Raw genomic sequence first — 23,382 nt, forward strand, 5'->3', positions numbered from 1 at the left:
GGGTATGTAAATCTCTTCTAAATAACACTCAGGGGGTACCTGGGTGGCTCTGTCAGTTGAGCATCTGACTCTAGATACCAGCGCAGGTCATGATCTCAAGGTTGTGGGATCAAGCTCTGCAGGGGGCTCCATGCTGAGCATGGAGCCTGCTTGGGATTCTCTCTATCCCTTTCTGCCTCTTCCTTGTTCATGTGATCTGTCTCACTCTATAAAAATATTAAAAATAAATAATAACATAAAATAAATAATTTAAAAAATTAATAACACTGAGATCTATTAGGTATCCTGCTATCATTTTCATCTTCTTGAGCAATCTTTTCTGCTGATCTAGCCTGGATCTGCCCCAGGCTGTTGTCTGGGTAGAAACTCCTTTTACCCTCACCTTAGATATTCCTTCTGCTCTGTCTTCCATAGTATCTTTTGTTTCTAGGGTCCCAAGTCTTTTTCTTTTTGGGTTTATTGCCACATTTGGTACAGCCTATATCCCAATAGCTTTTGGGAAGGGGAAGCTTTAAAGGAAAAATTATGGAGAGTTTCCGTGACTGAAGTTATCTTTATTCTTCCTCACACTTAATTGCTTCTGGGTTGCAATAATTTCTTCTCAACAGTTTGAAACCATTCTTCACTGTTATCTAGTTTACAGTGTTCCCGTTGTTTCTTCTTCTTTGACTTCTTCCCATTATCATCACCATCACCATTGTCCTCACAATTATTGTTGAAAGAAATCTGCCCATGCTGATATTTAGGATTTCTAAGATTTCTGGAAGCAGGGATGAGTCAGAGAGGGCTCAGTCCTTCTAGGCTCAGTAGTCAGGGTTGAAACTCTGGTAAGCCCAAAGGGTGAAAGAATGGAAAGGAAATGTCACTTCAGGTGGTATCTGTCCACCTGCTGCTCTCCATCTGAGAGTGGCATTGGGTCTACATGTAAACAACCCCAGAAGTACTTACAGTGGTTATGAAAGAAAACCAGGATACGTTAGGATATCTCCCCAAAAAGTGACAACCAAACTTCTCCACAATTTGCCTGTTACACAGAGAGAATTCTGGGAGGAATGAACCTCATATCTGACCTTGTAACTGTTGGTAGGGTTGAAGGTGATTTCCAAGGCTGTTATGGGCCATTGAACTGTACTCAGAACCAAAAGCCCTAAAAGCCCTCAGCGCCCTTTACTGGCTGCACAGTCTCCACCTTGATGAGCATCCGTTTCCTCATCTCTGCTCTAGATCTGCCTGGACACCTCACTTCGCTGGACTGGAGGCCAGATGAAAACACCTTGGAGACTGAAAAGCACTGCTCACATACGAAATCATATCATTATACTTCTGAACTAATGGCTACAAAGCTGTGCACAATCAATTTTTTCCTTTTATTATTTGTGATTAAGTTCAAAGGTAAGTAACTAAACCTAAAAAAAATAAAAGCATAAAATCCAACTGGAAATTTTGAGAGAGAAATGCTTCTTCTCTAGGAAATTTGTACCAATAACTTTTTGATAGGAAGCGAACATGGGTCATCCAATTATCTCGGGCGATTTCATGACGTTTTCTGACTGCAGTTCAGATGACTGGGAATGCCACAGGAATAATGCTATTTCATGAAAAAGGAAACTGTAGTCTGTGGCAATGAAAAGCTGGGACAACAGACGCAATTTCCAATAAAGCTGACTTTCTAACATTTATGAAGCGAATTCTTTGAATCAAACCACAGGGAAATAAACAGTTCCGTTTAAATGAAGATTAAAAAAAAACTGTGATGGAGCTGCTGAAACCTTCTCATTTTATTCCAGAAGTCCACATCAGAAAATTCCAACTAATATTGAGCTAATTTTTTCACTAACATTTAGCTCTAAATGTCAAGTTGCACCAAAACATGTCCCTCGATTCTATGGTTTGCAGCCTTATTCAGTGGATAAAAACTGAGTTAGCGGGATGTCATTTGAGGATTCTCCAGTCTGGGAAAGGGCATAAATGCCTAAAAAAGGAAAGAGATGATAAGAGTTATTGCTTCTATCTTGGAATCAAGTATGAAACCAAAATGAAAATATGCCTATGCAGGTCTGTACAACTCTGAACAGTTCTGGAAAGGTAATAGGGAAAGCCAGAGAATGTAATTGGTTGATAGACAGTCACATTTTCATTAGTGCCAAAGAGACTTGCATTTGTCAGACATCTCTCATTGGAGAAGAGAAGCACCACATCTCTCAGATGCGGCTGAGAAATGATATGAAGTAGATTTGAGATCATAAAATGTCATTGCTAGAAGGAAACTTTGTGATCTCTTAGGGACAAACATCCAAAAAGGTTAAGAGATTTGTAAAAAACACTCAGGCTGGTAGGTGACAGTTATAACAGGGCCCAAGGTTTCTGGATTGGGCACATTGGACACTTTGGAAAGGGAATGCCTTTTCAAGTTCAAACACTTGAACTTTATTTGGAATTTAAATAATTTTGCTTAGAATCTAACATGAGTAGCCCACTTCTCTGCCCTAATAAAGATGTTAACCGAATTTCACATGAAATGGGACTCAGGCATTTAAACATGACTTCAGCTTAACTTGTAACACAATACCTCTCCCTCATCTTTCTGGTTTCTCTCTTCTCCTCCAGGCAAATTGCAACTATTTGCAATGCATGCACATCAGTCTTCCAGTAGCTAAATATCACTGACTTTAGCAACAGCCAATACATGAGGATAAAAACAATGCATGTCACAGGTGAAGGGGTCAGTGCTTTCTCACCCTTAGCAAGTGGTAGCTTCTCCCTTTGCAGGAACATTCTAGGGAGGAGCCTGATTGGGCACAAATACCTGGCCCATGCCCACTGCCCAGTTGCTGACACAGAGGAGTGACACTCCAGTAAGGACAAAATTGGTGTTCATCTAACCACACTCCTGCACCCCATGACCCAAGTAATGAATGTCATCAATTTACATAATGTCTAAGTGAGAAAATGGTGGTAATTTGTGAGGAAGTTAGAAGGGAAGTTAGTAGGTCTCCACAAGCCTCAAATCCCCAAAATGTTCGGTCAGCCCTGAGCACCATCCAGATGACCTCCAGATGTATGACGAGCTGATATTCCTCCACTTCCCACGTGAGGGTTTTAAAAGTACCCTTCAATTGTCCTCATATGATACATTCATAAATTCATATTCTTTCTTCTACCTTTTATTAATCTTTGGCTCATTGTTAGCTCACCTTTGTGTTGCAATGGGTTGAAGGGCTTTGGGAGTTTGGGTTTGGCAGATACATCTGTTGAGTTTTGCTGCATGAAAGAAAAACAAGTCATTCGAACATTAATTCTGTTCTTTTAGTGGTGCTGCCATTTCAGACATCTTAATGTGGTTAGTGAACCTTTACTCCATTTACATAGTGCACTATCCTCTTTTATTAGAGTACTTCTTTTTTACTCTTTCTTCTTCTTTAATCTTTTAAACACGCCTAAGAACTTATTTCTTTTAAAAAATATTTTTAATGTTTTATTTATTTTTGAGAGAGAGAGAGAGAGAGAGAGAGAGAGAGAGAGAAACATTGTGAGCAGGGGAGGGTCAGAAAGAGAGGGAGACACAGGATCCGAAGACAGGTTCCAGGCTCTGAGCTGTCAGCACAGAGCCCTACACGGGGCTCGAACCCACGAACCGTGAGAGCTGAAGCTGGACGCTCTACCGACTGAGCCACTCAGGCGTTCCCCTAAGAACTTATTTCTAAGTGAAATCTTGTGTTCCTGTGTGTTCTCACAACTAACAACAAACTAGAAACAGTTTTAAAGAGGGCATTATTGGGGTGGCTGTGTCAGTTAGGCATCCGATTTCAGCTCAGGTATGGTCTCATGTCTCTTGGGTCCCCACATAGGACTTTGTGCTGGCAGCTCAGAGCCTGGAACCTGCTTCAGATTCTGTGCCTCCCCCTCTCTCTCTCTGCACCTCTTCTGCTCATACTTTCTTTCAAAAATTAAAAAAAAAAAGATTTTTTTAAATAAGTAAAATAAAGAAGGCAATATCTTTTTTCATGCCTATGCTTACATTTCTTTGGTTCACACATTTATCAGTAGAAAAGGAACACATGGGGAAAAAAAAACAATAGTTCTATAAAAATGGTCTCAAATAAGACTTTGCCTTATTCTCACTCATTTTAGTATACAAATCCCTTTGTGAATGATCCTTTAGTAATTGCAGCAGAGGCTAAATAGAGTTCAAAATTTTGAAAACTGGATTATCTAACTGAAATCAAATATTTCAAATAACGAACATGCACTTATGGGGAATGATTAAAGTGTTAAGATACATTGTATCCTTTTCCACTCATCAACTGATTTATTCATCAATTTAACATCTCCTATTGAGTACCACTGTGTGCTAGACATTATGTTAGGCACCAGGAATATTGGAAAGAATGAGCTCCATTTCCTACCCTTGTCCATGTCATGAGGAAGTTAAATCAAGACAGGAGAAAAAGGTTCTTGTTATATGCAGTAGGTGGCCCAGTGATACCTCCTGATTTTCACTGAAATATAGAAGGTGCTACTCCACATTGAGCTCTTGGGAAAAAATTATCATAGAGATAGGAATGAGAAATGTCTGAAAGTTCCAGAGGAAAAGAATTGATTTTCTAGATTCAGGACATAGGAAACATATAGTACAACCCTAAAGAAAAATTCTAGAGTCATTATCATTGCTTTTAAAACTGCATCCTGCCCCGTGTAGAGAGAAGAATCTTAGATTCCAACACAATCAGGGTCTCTATGTGGTCGGGGAAAAGCAGCCTTTTCAGACATGAGAGTATATGGGGCTAAGCTGTTGGTCAATAACAGGACCTGAATCATCGGAATCATGAATCAATAAATATCCTCTCTCTGGAGAGAGAATCTGTAGAAGTCCCCAGTGTCTGCCTTTTGGTGAAGATTTATATCTTTTATGAAGATCTATGTCCTTATGGCTAAGGACAAAGGAAGGGCCAAGAAGGGTCCCTCAGCCTCAGCATGGATTTGAGAGGAACTACAGCACGGGTCCACACAGTGTCATGGTGGCTTGAGGGATGGTCCTTGTGGAGAACATCCTTGGCTTCTTCATTCCCTTCAGCCAACAACCCAAATCTCACTGACCTTTTAAGACCCCTATTTTGCCATCCATTTTTCTATCTATATTGGATAGCTTTTTCTCCTACTTTAAAAACAAAATAAAACAAGAAAGTATCTTGGTCTGAATTCTCTCCCCCTGTGACCCAATCTGCACACGTTGCCCTACCTGCATCAGACTGAGGCTTCCTTTGTCCAGGGAAGAGGCTGACCCCTCCATCTTCAGTCTAGCTATTCCATCCACTTTTCCAAGAATTTTCTTCCCTCAGTCATCCTCCCCAACTCCCATTTGTCTTCAGACTCTCTCAGCTGGCTCGTCCCTGCCAGCATATGGACGTGCTCACATCCTCGTGACTCAGCTCCACCACCACGGCTGGTCCTGAGTCTGCGTCTGCTTTCCACCCTCACTCTCTTTTCTCTCACAAGTTTCTTGACAAAAACATTCCCACTGAGGTCTCTCTTCCTCACCTTCCCATTCCTCGACTGCTATAATCTGAGTTCCTGTTTTACATTCAAACTCCCTCAGGAAATTACGAACACCCATTTTCTCTTCTGCCAAATACACACTTACTTTAAAGCAAGTGAGCCACTTGACCCAAAAACAAAATCCCACTTTGTCATCTGATTTAAAATGACATCGGAAAAAAGAGTGCAAATCCACAAGGTGCAAAGATGCCCTCAGTGACCACGGCTGCTTGCTGACAAGTGTCAGCACTTTACATTAGAAACAAGGAGAAAAAATACTGTCAGTTACTTTTGTTTTCATTTTAATTTATTTTGGGATGTTTTTGTCTCTTTGGTTTTCAAATGAGAAAAATTCTGGCTCCGTACTTGGTGGGGCGCGGGGTGTCCTGTCGCTGTTAACTACAGGTTTTTCTATAATGCAGTCACATATGCAGTAGCTCCCTCTTTTTCTTAAGAATAGTGAGTGATTTTTTAGTTTCACATTTTCTGCTTGAAGATTTTGGTTCTTGAAGCCACAAACTCAAAATCACAGAAAGTCAGTACTTCTGCTTTGTGTAACTAGTCCAACAGTTAATGTTAACAGATGAAAAAAAATTAAAACCAAAAGGTACCATGTGACTTTCCTAAGATCACTCAGCCAATTGGTTACTGAGTAAGAAACACAGTGGGTAGGTCAGCTCTCACAGTCCACTGCTCCCTAGCTCACACCAGTGCCCGGTACTAGGAAATGCAGAGCCAGGGAAAATTTTTAAGGTCAAAGGTTAATTTCCTCACAGTTGGTTTTTTTTAATTATTATTATTTCAAGATTATCTTGTCCCATTATAAAAATCTCTAAACACCATGTATATTTACATCCACTTAAGTCAGTTGACTTTTATCAAACACAAAAATCTCTTCTTTAGAGCTCATTCTGAAAGGCCTTCAGTGTTTTGCTGAAAGACAAAAGTCTAAATAAACTTCAAAAATACAAAATATGAACACAAAGGCCTTTGTTCCTAACCATATTCTCCCTAAATGGATTGCACTTTCTGACAAAGAATGAAACGGGAATCCTCTGTTTCCACACAAATGTCTCCCTTTATAGATTTAAGAGCTAGATTTGCAAGGGTCACGGTCAGTTAAGACCTATTTAAGAGGGAAAACTCAAAGAGAACATTTCACATATTAGAAATTAATCAAGGACTTCACTGTTTACTTGTCTGAAGGCAAAGTCGTCTACAGGAAGTCCAGAAAGTCAGGCAGAGAAAAGGGTCTTACTGACTCTAGATATTGGCAGGCAAGTCAGACTAAAGCAAATGATTGTTCAAAGGTACATGCCCACAAGAACACCCACAGGCCTCAATGCTTGAATATCTTTGTAACTTTCTCTGCCTTCTCATTCATTCATTCGTTCATTCGTTCGTTCATTCACTGTCTCACTCATTCAACTTTATGAGTACGGACCCTGGGCTAGGCACTATGCCAGATAGCAGGAATATAACGGTGATGGAAACCCAAGTGGTTATGCAAAAGTGGTCTTGCTGTGAAACTGCACACAAAGAAAAGCGTGAAACCATTGGACCCATGGCAGCAGGACATGATTACCTTTGACGCTTGCTTCTGAGAGCTTAAAGGAGACAATTTGTTGAACAGCAATTGCCGCAGCTATGAGGCAACAAAGAAATATTGAAGAGAGACACATACACAATAATAATAGACAAACCCAGAGCAAAACTACAGATTGGAATTGTTGTTTACTAGAATTATTTCCTGGAAGTCCTTCATAGACCTTAACCATGGCTATCCGATGAAAGGACTTCTTTTATGTGTTTGCTTTACCTATAAACAAGTCTAAGATTAAACAAAGAACAACAGTACTAAAAACCATAATAATTCAGATTCTAGACAATAGTAATTGACAATAATTGCTAAATTGAAATTTATCGTTGAAGTAAAGAGTTTCCTAACCATGTGAATGATGCCATGAAGAGAATTATTTAGTCTCATCAAGAACAGCAAATTGCTTCTCTGTAAACAGGGATTTTGTGTATGTGCTACAATTGTGCTAATTATAAAATAGTCTTATCTTCTTATTAAAACAAAGTGTTGCTTAGCTTACTGTCTTTACATCTATCAACAGAATTCTTCAAAGCTTGGGAAAAATAATGAAATAAGTTTATATACAATTTTTCTATACTCTTATGCTTATATTGGTTGTCCTTCATTTGATATTTTATTTAATGTTAAAGGCTATTTAATATTTACCATATAAAACTCTAGAAATATAGTAGTAGAAACTTCTTTCAGCATATTCAAAGTAAATGCATACATTTAATCAAGGAGCAAAAGGGAATTCACTCTTCCAGAAAGTACTTTCACTCTTTAATGACTGCCAAACCTTGGATAAAAGTAGCAAAATGAAAAGGAAAAACAATTTCCCTTTTTTGTCTACAATGTTCACATTATATGTTGTGATTAGTTTACATTGTTTTACTATCAATCGTGAGTATTTCCACTGAGTTTGCCTTTTATAAAATTATAGAATTTGAAGTGGTCTTGCTGTGAAACTGCAAATTCCAAGAGTACCCAGGGTCTCTCACCTCTTATATGTGAATAAGAGCCCAGAAATCTTATTGGGTTGGATGCCTGGATTAGAAGAGGAAAGAGATGAAGAGACAAATGGACACACATACCTTACTATCCAAGAACATTCCAAAACATAAGATGAAAAAACCCTAAAAAAAGAAAAAAAGAATAGATCATATGTGTGGTCCTGTCTTTTCCAGAAAAATGAAACATTGATATGAAATACAGTTCTATCACCCAACACTGGAGTTGTTTTCTTGTCTGTCTTCCTGATAGACTGTGGACTCCTTGAAGGCAAGGACACTGGGTCACTCCCCAATGCCTGGCATACCAAAGCACTCAGAAAAAGTTCGTTGTGTTGAGTGCATAAATAAATGAATGAATAAAGTTTTAAATGCATGCCATTTTCTTTTCCCCTTTGTGTCATCCTAAATCCAAGACAAAGAACTTCTGTTTTTTTTTTTTCTATCTTATCTTTCTTTAGAATAGTTATTAAATAAACATTGACTAAGCATTTATGACGGCAGCAGGCACTGAGGTCCAACCCTAAGATCAAACGGAGGACCTATATCTACATTGTTTCCATCAAGTCCAGCCCTTGGGGAACCCTTGGCAGAGGCTTTCTTGTACCTTGAAATCTTCCTCCTGGACAGAGCACCCTTAGTTGGTGCCTGTTCACTATGGGTCTGTCCTCAATAGAAGCTCCCTAAACCTGTCACCATTAGGTGCGTGCTCTTGGGGTTTGCCATCTGTACTACCACTGAGGTGGAGAACCACTTGCTTTTAGAAGACATATTAGCATTTCCTATGTGCCAGGCACTGTGCTAAGAGCTAAACTTTGCCACTTAACCTTCACATTTACTTTATGATATAGGTAATAATATTATCCCTGTTTAACAGATGAGGGAATTGAAAGGGAGATTAAGTAATATGTTAGTGATCACCATTGATAACCTGACGTATTTGAGCTGAGAGCTATTTAAGTCCAGAGCTCAAATGTTTAACCACCATCTCCCTGAATCGTTGTCTAGAGGGACCAGTAAACTTTCATCAAACCAGGATTAAAGGCTGTCTTCCAGACTCGTCAAACCCTAAAGATTACTTTGTCTACCTACTCTCTGAACACTCTCTGATTGTGAAATGTAAAACCCACATTTTGCAGCAAGGGTAGGCAAACTTTTTCTGGAAAGAGCCAGAGAGGACATGTTTTAAGCTCTGCAAGTCATAGGATTGTAACTGGTCAGCTTTGCCAGTGCAAAGAAAGCAGTCACAGACCATATCTAAACAAATTGGTATGGCTGTCTTCCAATAAAACTTTATTGACAAAAACAGAGCTGGCTACAGTTTGCCAGCTCCTGCTTTATCATGCTCTAGATACTTCTTTTGCACCATGCAGTCAAACGTCACTCTTAATTCTTTCCCTTTCCCTGTGTGCTTTTGCAGAGAGGTCTGCCCAAGAGAAAGAGGACTGAGTTAGCAGCAAGAGGGATTAATGTTAGCTATATGAACTCAAATCAATTTAAAATACTTGGATGGAGGGGTGCCTGGGTGGCTCAGTCAGTTAAGTGTCTGACTTTGGCTCCGGTCGTGATCTCTTGGTTCATGAGTTCCATCCCCGCATCATGTTTTGTGTCGACAGCTCAGAGACTGGAGCCTGCTTCAGATTCTGTGTCTCCTTCTCTCTCTCTGTCCCTTCCCCACTCACACTCTGTCTCTCTGTCTCTCAGAACAAATAAATATTAAAAATTAAAATTTCTATTCACTGTTGCTAGGCAGTGTTGGGTATAGACCTGGGGGTGGGGGGTTGGGAGATGAGATAGCCTCCAGAGTGGTATTACCAACCTCAGTTCTCTATAATTATTCCAATCACCTGGTGATATAAGAAGTTCATCTTATTGCTCTTACCTGGAATGCATTGAGTAATGCAAAAATAACATGCCAAGCCAGATTCCGGTTGTCCACTATTGTCCCTATGCCAAAGCCCCAGGTGAGCCCCAGCAGAGGGGTCAGGATGAGGAGGCTCCTCCCCATGCGGACAGCAGTGGCATTGTTGTCCTGACTCAGCCTTTCTCCAACAGGGGTCCTCCAGAGCTTCATGAGAACTAATAGCACCACAACCAAGTTCACAGCCACAATAGTCAGTGCAGGAACAGCAAAGGCCAAGAGGGGTTTGCTCTTATCAGACCAATTAAGCCAACATACATCTTTCATTTTGTAGCCATTGTGAGGTTGCGTGACCGCAATGGTGATGACAGAGATGATGAGAGGGCATCCATAGCCCAGGCAGAACCCAAAGGCCATCATCAAATGCAGGGTCATGTGGTGGAATACAAAGAGGATCCGATAAGCCAGCAGAATGCCGAGCATGAGCATCCAGAAGAACAGGGAGAGGTAGAAAAAGTGCATAAAAAACACTGCAGCTATGCAGACTCCAGAGAAGCTCACGGTAGAGTCTGCAGTGGCAGCAATGACAAACCACACATCAGCAATCAGGAGGCACAGGGCTATGTTCACCAAGCAAATATGACGTGTGTAGGAGGTTTGGTTTTTCTTGACCTGTTTCCAAAATAGAGCTTCGATGGTTAGGCATAGGGTGAGACTTCCGATGGAGATGCCCAGCCCCACATAGGTGATCCATTTCACAACGGGGATGATGGCAGGGGGGACAAAGGGTGACATCAGTATGGAGAAGGAGGTCAAATGAGTACATCGGCACATCACCGTGTCTGGAGTTTCATTCATTAGCTGGCAGCCTGCATTGTTCCATTGCAAGTGCCTAAAATCCCAAAAGACACAGTGAGGCTGGCTCAGATTTGACTCTATCTTGGAAAAAATCAGGAAAACTTCATGTATGGAATAGTTTTGGATAACCATAGATATCACTGGCCCATTGACCTGAGCATTTCCATTTTTGGTAATGGATAGAATATTCCCCAGGGTCAACGAGGCTATGCTGATAATAGTTTCTGGAAGGGACCACCGGAATTGGTCTGACCCAATTAACACATGGCCCCTGATGGGAATGGAAGTATTTGGGGAGAACATTTCAGCATGATAGCTATAACCCATCTCAAGTTGGCTTTGGGACACTGGAATCCCTTTCCAGTGAATGAATTCCCGAGAAAAACTCAGAGGCAGAGCTGTCGGAGGTACGAGGCTGCTGATGTTTTCCAGGGTCTCCAGTAATCGTGAACTGGCACTCTGTTCTTCCCGCATTAACACCGTCCAGTTGGTTACTGCTTTGGAATTAAGGATGTGGTCAGCTATACTGATGACATCCTGAAATACAAGGATGAGAGTCAATTTGTATTTTAAATAAGCAGGTCAGAGGACTAGGAGTAGAGAGTCTTTAGAGTATTAAGTTCAGTACAATTGCCCAGAGAGTTGGCTCAGTTGAGGACCATATTCAAACTCATCAGCAATAAGTAGCTTAGTTGCTTTGCACAGTGGAAGCTTTGGGTTAAGGAACTCTGGTCAGCAGCATTAAGTCCCAGAGTCATCTGCCCAGGGCATTCATATGCACACGGGCGAACCAGCACAGCTGAGAAAGAATCCTGTGATGAGGGCTGCAGCAGGGCCCGTTTCTGTCCTCAGAGATGACCAACATGGCTGCCTTACTAATAGCTCAGCTGAACCTCAAAGGGTAAGACGTTATTTTGAAATGCTTTCCAACAACATGTTTCTTTCGCTAACATCAGAAGTTTTAAATTTATGTCATGGACATTCAAGTTTTAATTTACATGGATTTATGATCTTCATTTAACAGAAAAGAATATAAAGTAAAAATCCTTAAAAACTGGATGAGCAACCAGGAAGTATGGAATTGTTGCGGGTTTTAAGGGTCAGTCTTAGTTTAAGAGATTCCTTTTCCTAACAAGCCCTTGAAAGGTGCCGCTTTCTCCAACAGGAACTTGTCTCTGGCTTATGGCTAGGCTTCCCAGGCATTCTGCCCCAGGTGCCATCACTCTGACGGAGCCACACCCTAAAGGAGCCCCCTGTGGCTTCTGGCCCAAATCCCATAGCATGCTTCTTGTACATCCCCTCAGAACTTCTGCCTTCTTTTGGTTTCTGTTTGCATGCTCTGTGCTCTTCATTTTATTTTTAGATATTTTGTGTCCTTTTGCTCTAGTTTCCCATAAACAACACAAAGTCAGGCTTTAAAAATATTTTTTGAGCATCCTTCCTTTGATTCAGGGTATTTAATTTATTTATATATCATATCATCTCTGACATAATGTTCACCTCATATAGTTAAATATAATTGTGTGATTATGTAACAGTACATATTCTATAATCCAGTTTTATAAAATATTATGTACTTTAATATATAAAATGCATACACCTAAAATGGTTGGAAGGACATTTATTTAACAAATACTTATTGAGTACCTTCTATGTGCTACTTGTCATTTTCTAGGCACTGAATGATACCAAAAATGTAAGCAATGGGTATTCTAGGGTTCCAGATTACATATCATTTTTTTTGCCTATTTGCATTTCTTCATAAGCAAGTTTCATTTGCATAAATTTTAAGCTAATTTTAATTTGTTTGTTTGATTTTGAGAGAGAGAGAGAGAGCATATGCATGCTCAAGAGGTGGGGGGCAGAGGGAAAGGGAGAGAGAGAGAATCTTAGGCAGGCTCCGTGCTCAGCCTAGCACTTGATGTGGGGCTTGATCTCACAACCATGCGATCACGACCTGAGCCAAATCAAGAGTCAGACACTTAACGAACTGAGCTACCCAGGTGCCCCTAAATTAATTCTTAAATATCCAAACTAAATCATGAATTCCCCAGTCAAAATGAGAGAGTCCTTAAAATATACACTACTAAAGTCAGAGCTTTTAGCCACAGGAAAGAGAACTCCAAAGACATGAAAAAGTTGGCACCTGTGCCATACAGTGCCGAAGTTCATTTTTCCCTCTAAGTCTGCCAAGAGGTAGCCCCTCTTTGAACTCACATAATCAATCCTGTGACTTCCTTGTACCCTGTGGAGGGAGGAGTAGAGCTCATACAAAGTCTGTTACATCACTCTACAGTCTTTTATTTTTCCAAATTTTATTTATTTTGAGAGAGAGAGAACGTTAGTAGGGAAGGGACAGAGAGAGAGAGGAAAGAGGGAATTTCATCAGGCTCCATACTGTCAGCACAGAGCCTGATATGGGGCTCCAACTCACAAACTGAGAGATTATGACCTGAGCTGGAATCAAGAATCCACACTTCACTAACTCACTGAGCTACCCAGGCACCACTCTTCAGTCTTGTTCAATGGTGTGCCTTCACATCAGGCTCTTATCATTCTTCCTAAGAGATAGAGCACAGCAAAGGTGAATTCTTGGGATGCCTAAGTGTCTCCATTGGTTAAATGTCCTACTCTTGGTTTTGACTCAGGTCATAATCTCGCAGTTCATGAGATCAAGCCCCACATCAAGGATTCTCTCTTTCCTTCTCTCTCTGTCCCCCCAACCTCTCAAAGAAATCAATAGACTTAAAAAAAATTAAAGTGACTTCTTCTAGCACAGGCAGACCATACCTCCATGGTTGAATTGGACACCTTGAAATGCCTTGACAGTGACAAAGACAAGACACTGTCCAGAATGGACACCACTGAAGCCAGATTGCCAGCTGTAGTTGATGGGTTTTGCTGAATGATGACTGACAGATTTCGCACCAAAGATGACACAGCTGCCTCGGTGGCATTGCCTGTAATCACACTGAAATTCTAGAAATAAAAAAGGTTAAGTTCTAGAGAACAACAAAACAGTTGTATTTCCTATCAATTATGATCCTGATATTCAGTGAGAAACTAATATTCAGTGAGATTCAGTGGCTTTCCAAACTACACAGCAGGAAGTGGAAAGATAGGATCTACTGGCACTAAATCCTGTTATATCTACCCCACTATGCTGAGAAATTCTTGTGGGATAAGATGACAAAGGAACATATGTGGAGATATGACTACACTTTGTCGTTTGATTAGGAGCTTTGCTTCTTCTTTCAGGCTCCCTTCTGCTTTCACTACACTGAGCTAGCTTGGAAGGCAGCCAAGAAGGGATATTCCTTTTGGTTCAAATCACGTCAACCCAGGGATCAGATTCCATCTGTTTTCCTTTTTGTTCTTCTCAGCTGACAGTACTGTTCTCTGCTCAAAGCACCTGGGATCTGCCTGCCTTCACACCTGGAGGGGATTGGTACCAGCTCTGGTCCATATCTGGAGCCAATGTAAAGAAGGCAAGAGCAAGGATAGATGCCAGAAGGCATCTGGTCCAATCTCCACTGCCCCCCCCCCCAGTTTACAGATGAGAAAACTCAAAAAGGGAATAGTAAATTTTCTATTGTCTTTTGAGAATTATCATTCTGAGTTTCTTTTTTTTATAATAGTTTATTGTCAAATTTGTTTCCATATAACACCCAGTGCTTCTCCCCACAAGTGCCCCCCACTATGACCATCACCCCCTCCCCCCTCCCCCTTCAGTCCATGGTTCATCTCCAGTATTCAGTAGTCTCCCTTGATCTGTGTCCCTCGCTCTTCCCCGCTCTCTTTCTGAGTTTCATCTGCAAGAGTAGGGCCTCTGGATGGGAGATAAGTTCTGCTCAATATGGACATCTGTTGGCAGAATAGTGTCTGTGAACTGGTCTGAGTTCCTCCTTTCCATGCCTTGAGTTCTAATTCCTCACCACGTGCTCCTATCTTTCTATCTACCTTTCCTTAAGAGCCTGAAGCTTTCTAAGGAAACATCATGTAGAGGTCATAGTCCAGGATTGGAAATCAAGTGATCATGTTTCTAGTTCAATGCTATTGCTACCAGAGGGGCCATTAGCTTTTTAGCCTTTCATTTCCTGATCTACAAAAAAAGGTTGATAAGCCAGATGACCCTTAAGATCCATTGCAGTTCTGTCATTGTATATGGTTCACCCCTGGCTGACCCACTCCTTGCCCAGGTTTCTGACATGTATACATGCCCTCACTTGTACTGAGCTTACAGCTTCTGACTCACACCTTCACTTGGATCTTTGATTCCCTGGTTTTCTAGACTTCTGAGCCCAGTTTAGTTGCTCTTTTACTATCATAGAACTCTTCAGCATTGACTTATTCCCCTGTAGCACCTTCCCCACTAGAAACATCAACTCTAACTTGTTCTGACCCTCTCAGTTTCCACCTAGACTCTGCTACCCATGCCCGCACTCCAGGGTTTGCCAACATCTGATAACATGCTCGACCCTGGTGCACTAACCAACGAGACAACTTGACATATTATCCTCCACCTAGCCGTGCTCACCGGGAGATGCCCACTGTGAAATTCAAAACACAAGCTAGAGATGCTTTACCTTCCTCAGTTCTTCCAACTGAGAATGTACACACATCTCCCTGAGGATCTGCCACCCAGAGGGCTGGCACTTGACTGTAATGTTTCCAGTGTAGCCACTGCTACAGGGAAGAGTATACTCATCGTTCCTGGACCCAAATCCAAAGACAACGCTGTTACACTGGGCTGGAAAAAAAAAATGGAAACGAAGAGGGAAATGTCTAAATGTTCTGGCATTCTATAAACCATATGGCAGTGCTTTAGAAGGCATATTTTCAGAGACAAAACCCAGGCAAAATTCAAGAATAGAAATTTGTCCTTGATGCCTAGCTTCATCCCTATCTGTACCTTTTCTTGTTTCTGATGCCTTGCCCAAGGCTGGTGTCTGATCTGTGCCAATAATCTGGCTTTTAATGGGCTATCAACTAGTAAGCATCAGGTGAAAATAAGACAGGGTACAATCACTCTCAGGAAGGAGTTTCACTTGGTAAGGAAATGTCAGAAATTCAGAAAATTTTCAAGAATCTAGGGAACAAAGCAATAATGATATGGTTTAGAGGGAAGCAGTTGCCATTTTAGGGTGACTCATCCTTTTTTTACTCCTTTAAAAGCTTCTCACCTTGTGACCAGTCACTACTTTGTCTTGCAGCTGGTCCTTAATAACATATTCTTACTGTGATCGGGACCAGGAGAAGAAAACCTTGAGTGGAAGATCCTTAAGGGCTTTGATGTTTGTTTGTTTTTCCCACTGCTATGTGCCTAGACACTTTAGGCACTTAGTAAATATTACTGAATACATGTTATTGAAAGTGGTACATATCTGGGTACAATAGGTTTAAGATTGAATGTAAAGAAGGGAAAAGGGAAAAATCTGAGGAAAAATTGTGGAGTGTCGTGGGTATGTGTGCGCTCGCACATGCGCATGTGTGTGTTAAAGATCTAAATATGCCCATTCTTTCTTTGATTTTTGGATTATGATTTAAAAATATGTCAGCCCCAGAGCTCTTTCAGTACGTGTACCAGTAAACTATTGCTGAATCATTTCCACCAAAGCCTGCAGAAAAGTCCATCTTCCACAGTGTTTACACTGGGAACTGGAGACCAGATCGCTGTCAGCAAGGGTCTGAAATAATCCACTGAAACTGAATTTCATCATGGTGGGGATGGAGGGGGGCATTGTGGAACAGAAAGGCTGCCTGTGTCTACGGAAAGTCAGTCATAGAACAGTCCTGTATCAGAAACATTTCCATCAGAAGACACAAATGAACTACTAATTAAAGGACTCCCATAACCTGAGCCAGAGAGGGGAATTCGGTATTACCTTTTCCAAATACTCTGAAAGAGCCATCTTCTAGTGGGAAGAGCTTTTGAAGGCCTGCCGTCACCTTCCCAGCCACCTGTTCAATGGCTGACAGCAGCTCAGATGTGCTGCTGGAACCCACAGCTTCAAACCCAACAATGATGCTTCCATCTCTATAATGACTATGTAAAAATAAAAATGAGATTCATTCAGTCACACAGAGCCTGCTGTGTATATGCACAGCATTGGGTCCACAGGAACACATCAAACAGATTTGGTGCCTGCCTTCATGAAGCTTACATTCTAGTGGAGAAGACAAGGCAAATAGGAAACAAGCGACCACCATATATAAGCAATTATATATAATTTATATAACATATAAATATATATAACATATACATTTAGCTAAGTGTTATGAGAGACAGGTGCAATGATAAGAATAGCAGGTGGAGGGGCGCCTGGGTGGCTCAGTTGATTGAAGGTATGACTCTTTATTTCAGCTTAGGTCATGATCCCTGGGTTGTGGGATCAAACCCCTCATCTGGCTCCATGCTGAGTATGGAGTCTGCTTGAGATTCTTTCTCTCCCTCAGCCCCTCTCCCCTGCTTGTGTGTTCTCTTTTCATATATGTGTGTGTGTGTGTGTGTCTGTGTGTGTGTGTGTGCATATATATATATATATATATGAAGTCAAGTTCTCTGACCTCTAAGCCACTTCCTCTATCAAGCAGATTATTAATAGTTAGTAATCAATGTACACATGGCTAACTAACCATATAACTTTTGGAATGAAAACATAAACAAAAGATAATTTACTAAATATCTCTTTATTTGCTGTAGACAAAGCCTACTGGGTTATGAGTTATGGTGCACACATGATTCCTACACAAAAATATAATGGATTGCCCAAGGCTGCCCTCATGGCTTCCATTTATACAATTTTGTATCATATCCCCCTGTGCTTATGAGAGAAGAGAAAGAGAAAAACCATCCCTCTGCAACCCACAACCCTCATCTCCACCCCCATCCTGTTCCATACATGCACACCATGATCTCCTGAAACATGCCAAGTTCTCCACCTGTGGGTTTGCAGTTCCAGTCTCTGATCTATAGCTTGGAGAATGCCATTCGATATTTAAGTTTCCCCTTCTGTCATTTAAAAGCATTACTAGACAAAAGTAATGTTTTTAAATTCTTACTTTAGTAAGAATACTAGGAAGACCAGTTCTGCCCTATTTTCTGTCAAGGTCATTTGGAAACAGCACTAGGCATTCTGCAGGATGGGTGCACAATATTGAAGATGTCCTTTTAAGGCCATTGTGTTACTTACCGAAATTGGGTGACATGAACTGACTCAAAATCTTGAATTCTTTTGAATGCTTCTTTAAGCTTACAAACAGAAGAAAGGGCAACATGTTGATCTTTGTCCCCATACAAGAAGGATATTTAAGTAAAAAACTGATGGCGATAATAAGCGAACAGAACCACTGAGCAAAGAGATACCACCACTAGCTCTTTCAGTTGCTATTATAAAAACAGAGTCCAAACAGCAGTTGAGAATGTACACACACACACACACACACACACACACACATACACACACACACACACACACACACACACACACCCCATTTATTTTTGAGTTTACTAATAAAGATAGAAGAACCAATTGCTTAGAAAGGCAATTGAGTGCCAGATAATATAAATTTACCCCCCAAATCTATGTTTTCTCCTTCAGAAAAATAAGACATAAACTTCCATATGCATTTAAACTGAATCTGTTGTAAAGTGTTTGTGTACGTGTTCAGTGAAAATCACATCTGAATCATCAACGTAGGCAGACAGACACTAATTGAATTTTTTGGTGATTTCATTATATAGTCCAGAATTTTTCTCAGTAATTCTATTTAGCATCTAACAAGAGAGGCTTCTTTATGGAACAAATCCCAAATGCTTACAGTTGAATCTAGACTATGAAAGTTTTCTTTTGACAAATAAAAACCAGAAAACAATCAAGAAGACTTAGTAGAATATGGCTCACTGAGCAAAAGTGAACATAAGAGAAATGAAAGAAGCCAATTGCTAAAGCTCTCCCAGAAAGAGAATGTTCAATGTGTACTCCAGTTGTGAGCAATGTGATTAACTGCTCTGTAATAACTCATTGAATGTGAATGATTAAGAATGTGTATTAAATAAACAAGCCGAATTGAAAACTCTTGAATTTATGTTTAGCCAACAATTTCTTGTGTAATAAGTAGAAAGTGCTTACTTGAATTTCAATTCCAGTTGTATATTTGGAATATGAAGGAGAAGATGAATTCAAAAGGTCTTTGGTAAATCTTTCATTAATTTTGAAAGTGCCCCAAACCTCTATGGGAAATAAAAAGAGGTTTAGAGATATAAAAATTATTCACTTGAAGTTATTACAGCATAAAATTACAGAAGTACATTCAAAACCCATCTATTTAACAGCTGTATTTCAATTTCTTTTTGTAATGAATGTTCACCCAAAATAATATAGGAAGTATACATAAAACCAGATTTTCAGTTGTGGATTTAGAACGTAATGGGAAAGTGCTGGTGATAAGAGGACCTTATAAGTAGGTAAATGTGTGGCCACCCATGTGAGGTTTAAAAAAAAAAAAAGCAGTCCCTTAACACTGAAATATGTGCCCATCTAGGCACTGAGCTTAAACACTGCCCCTACTAAAAATTTAACAAAACAAAACAAAACAATAAGACACTACTTGCTATCTCTAGTATATCCTTGTTTACCCACTGCTGGAACTTTTCTTTGCAGGGACAGATTGTTGGTTATTTTTATATGAATGAAACTTATTTATTCTTTATTCAGGACCTAGTCAAATGTACCTCCTCTGCAAGCCCTCCACTGATCCCTCCCCAGATGCAAAGATTCTTTCCTTCCTCGAAATTCCTACAGTACTTTGTCCATACCCCTTTACAAACTTTTGTATGGTCATATCTATTAGTGAGCATTTCTCATGTTTTTATGTCCCTGCTCCATCTTGGGAAGACCCTTGTGAGTGTAATCTCGGTCTGATTGATCTTTGTATCTCTTCAAGATGGATCAGACACAGACCACCCTTCAAAACATTGACTTTCATTTGAATTTGCTGAGGAAATCATATCATCTAGCCTCCCCAACTAGCCTTCTAATTCACAGATAGAGAGAAGCGCTTCATTGTGTTTTCCCAGAATTTGCCTCTGACCTGGGTATAAAGATGGTGTTTAATAAATATGATTTGCCTTCATTAATTGGCATCATCGTGGGAAGGGGAACCAGGAATGTCCAGAAAATCTGGGCTATTTCAGTTTCTCCTTCACTCTTTGCTCAGCTCTGCCAAAATGCAAAGCTTCAAGATAACTAGAGTAATCTCTGAGGGAACTTTGTCAAGACCTTCAGGCCCTGGAGTCCACGTCATCTGGCTCACTTCATCATCCACTGAACATAAACCTAAGGCGACAGCTCATTCAGTTTCCACTGGTTTCCTAAAATAGACGTCTAACTTCTGTTTTGTTTTTGGTAATGCATTCGGGACACAAAGTTGTAGGCAACTTTGACCACATATTTCAATATAATCACTATGTGCTCCTCCCTGCTCTCACACCTCTAGTCTTCCCTTTTCTGAAAGTTGATGTTGGCAAAAGAAATGAAAGAAGACAGTAGAAAAATTATTTCCTTAAGCAGTTCCCCTACTTGGGATTTCAGTGAATCTTCCCAAATCTCAATAAAATCAGAGAATTGCAGAGCAGAGCTAGATGAAGCTCAAGGTTGAAGTGATGCTCAAATATCAACTTGCATTTCTGAATTTTCTACACTTAGGGAGCTCTCATTGTGTGCAGCTAAGCCTAGTGGGCTATACTGTAACCACCCTTTGCTGACCATGCAAACACACTAGCTCTGCTCAGGGAGACAAAGAGGAACACGTGGACAAAGAGCTAGAATTCCCTCTCCATGGCTTGTTGGGTGCTGAGGTGCAGGCCCAGAGCTCTCCTCCCAGCACCCTGATATGCTTACTTGCTCTCTCACAGAAATTGATGCTCTGGGTGAGGTTGTTGAGATGACAGTCACAGCTCTGCTGGGCTCCGGTCGTGTGAAGGTAGCATTTCTGGGGATCAAGGCATGAAGGAGGGAACCAGGTGTAGCCATCCTCACAGAAACACTGCAGGACCCCATTCTGGTGCCCACAGTCTGCACAGAAAACAGAGCTTGGTCTCAGGGGGCCTGATTTATAAATTGACTAGTGTCGAGTTCTCATCCTTATTTCTGACTTAGAATCTGAACCCAGTGTTTCTCACCAAAAGCTAGAAGGGTAAAACTAGGATGGCAATGTGTTTAAGGTAAGGAAATGTCCAACTCAATAGATTCTGAGGCTGGTATCAAACACCTGGCCAACATAAAATCAAGTGGCTAGGCCGCATCCAAAAGAAGGATGGATGCCCAGGAGATAACCTTTGGATTGGAAAAGAGAAGCAGAAGAAAGTATACCAACCTGACAGTTATTTAAGAGTTCTAGAAGGTATTTCTACACTACTTCATTGGAGGGTCTTCCTATCTACCTAATACCGTTTTTTAGGTAGGGCCCATAAGCAATATGGCAAACACCAAGAGACATTTTTCTTTTAAAGTCATGATGAAAAATTCCATCAGCCAATTCTATATGCTCATTCCCTACTAACTGACCTAAAATGCCCACCAAAAAGCATTCATTTATGATAGACAAAAAACTGGGACAAAGTCACTAGACATCTTTGTGAAAATATGTATGATGATATGTAGTGAATGACTCTTTAACGTTGCCATGTGTCAGAATAACCTGGAGGATCTCATCCCAAAGTTTCTGATTCAGTAAGTCTGGATGGGGCAAGGATTTGCATTTCCATTAAGTTCCCTGATACTGCTCCTGCTGCTAATCTGGGCACCATACTTTGAGAATGACTGCTATAGACAAACCATTGAACATCTCTGAAACCCAGCATTGTGGTCATGGGTGCTGTTTGTCAATTATTTCTTGCTTTTTTCAAACAAGAAATAGTAGGATTACATATCTTGCCTCCCCTGAGGTTGATAGGACCATGAAACCAGTGTTAGCCAATAAATTATGAACAGAATTAATGTGCATCACTTCTGAGTTGGAGAATTCAACTGTCAATGTGAAACCCACAAGTTTTCCATTTTTTTTTTGGCTGTAACTAGGTACATTTGAGATAGTTTCTGATTGATTATCCTGGATTCCCAAGTGACCACATAGACACAACCATCCTGCCAATATGGAGTAGGAATATAGTATGAAGAAGAAATAACACATGTATTCTTTCAAGCCACCGTTATGGTGGGGATGGTTGTCTCCATACCATAACCTAACCTATCCTGACTGATACACCCACCTTCCCCATTCCCACCCCCAGGTCCCAGAGGGCAGATTTACGTGTGGTAGCTTTTGCTCTGAGAATCTTCATTGGTTCATGTAACAATAATGATGGAGGCTTCAAAAGCTTCAGAAAATTCCTCAAGTCTCTCTTCTCCTTGGAATCTCTGTAGGCCACTTGAAGCAGCAGCTCATATTCCTGGACTGAGCCTAAAGAGAGGAAGACAGTCAGGAGCCCCATTTTCAGCCTGAGAGAGAGTATTGTCAAGGAAGCCACCATGAAGCACTCACCACATGCAGTCTGGGGGTCATGGGCTATGTCACGCTGCTTGTTATTGGCATCTGCTCATCCAGACGTTAAGTAAAAATGAGCATCCAGAATAGACACTTGCAGACAGTCCCACATGTGAGAGATATGTGTCTACTCTCCCACTTCTGCTAGGGCAGCTGCTCCCTCTCTACCTGACCCACCCTGGCTTCACCTTCCTGACTTTACACAGTTCCTCAAGACCTTCCCAGGGTCAAGTTTCAGGGATCAAGACCCAAGGAAGAAGAGGTGAGAAAATGCTAGTCCCTCTTCTCTCTTACTCTCTCAGCTCTGGTCTCCTTGAAGTATCTCTGGTATAAAACCACCAGTCTCACCCTTAGAAAAGAGCCCTTTTTTTCTCCTGTGAAGAGGTTCCAGCAATTATGCAAGTTTGAGTACCTTAAATGACATGTAACAGCAAAACTAAACCAGATCTTACTCGAACCTTTATGCACCCTCATCACTGCCTTACCACTCCTGAGCAGCACCTTTTGTTTCCCTAAGACACATTCACATGAAACTTAGTGTGCGATTTCATGGGGTTTCAAGATCCTCCAAATCATCTATGGATTCCAGATTAGGAATGTGAAGGACCTTAGAAAAAAGAGGGGAAAGGTGAACCTCCTTTTATCCTGGGTCTCCTTTGATTCCTGCTGGTGGTGAAATCTCTTAGAAGTCTTAGATTTCTTGGGATACTCATGCTTTTTTCAGGGACAGATGAGATGGGAGCTTTTGTGAGACTGTCCCATTTCTTAGGAGCCTGGATAGGGGTGTCCAGGAAGGAAATTTATAGAGAAGGAAATCAAAAGATCAATTCCTAGACTTTTTAGAAAGCAATCAAGAGGGTGGCGGGAAGGTCCATCCACTTTCCTACAAATGGCCAGATGTTATTCTTTCTCATTGCCATGTAGTATTCCATTGTGTGTGGGTATATATATATATATATATATATATATATATATATATATATATACCTCAT

At 40.8% G+C, this 23,382-nt stretch overlaps 1 protein-coding gene across 1 annotated transcript in view; it reads right to left on the reverse strand.

Moving 5' to 3' along the window:
- Positions 1 to 533: 533 nt before the first annotated feature.
- The window catches only part of ADGRF1 (adhesion G protein-coupled receptor F1), a 26,645-nt gene continuing 3,796 nt past the window's right edge, over positions 534 to 23,382 (reverse strand). Inside the window, exons 3-14 of the mRNA XM_029944855.1 lie at positions 22,157 to 22,306; positions 20,746 to 20,919; positions 18,976 to 19,076; positions 18,037 to 18,095; positions 16,729 to 16,880; positions 15,430 to 15,593; positions 13,634 to 13,822; positions 10,007 to 11,380; positions 8,209 to 8,250; positions 7,121 to 7,180; positions 3,195 to 3,261; positions 534 to 1,972 (exon numbers count right to left, since the gene is read on the reverse strand). Of these exons, the coding sequence (XP_029800715.1) occupies positions 1,899 to 1,972; positions 3,195 to 3,261; positions 7,121 to 7,180; positions 8,209 to 8,250; positions 10,007 to 11,380; positions 13,634 to 13,822; positions 15,430 to 15,593; positions 16,729 to 16,880; positions 18,037 to 18,095; positions 18,976 to 19,076; positions 20,746 to 20,919; positions 22,157 to 22,306 (2,606 nt within the window). The 3' untranslated portion in view covers positions 534 to 1,898. The remainder of the gene's footprint in view (positions 1,973 to 3,194; positions 3,262 to 7,120; positions 7,181 to 8,208; positions 8,251 to 10,006; positions 11,381 to 13,633; positions 13,823 to 15,429; positions 15,594 to 16,728; positions 16,881 to 18,036; positions 18,096 to 18,975; positions 19,077 to 20,745; positions 20,920 to 22,156; positions 22,307 to 23,382) is intronic.

Source organism: Suricata suricatta, chromosome 7, assembly GCF_006229205.1.
Source record: "Suricata suricatta isolate VVHF042 chromosome 7, meerkat_22Aug2017_6uvM2_HiC, whole genome shotgun sequence".
Lineage (NCBI taxonomy): Eukaryota > Metazoa > Chordata > Mammalia > Carnivora > Herpestidae > Suricata > Suricata suricatta.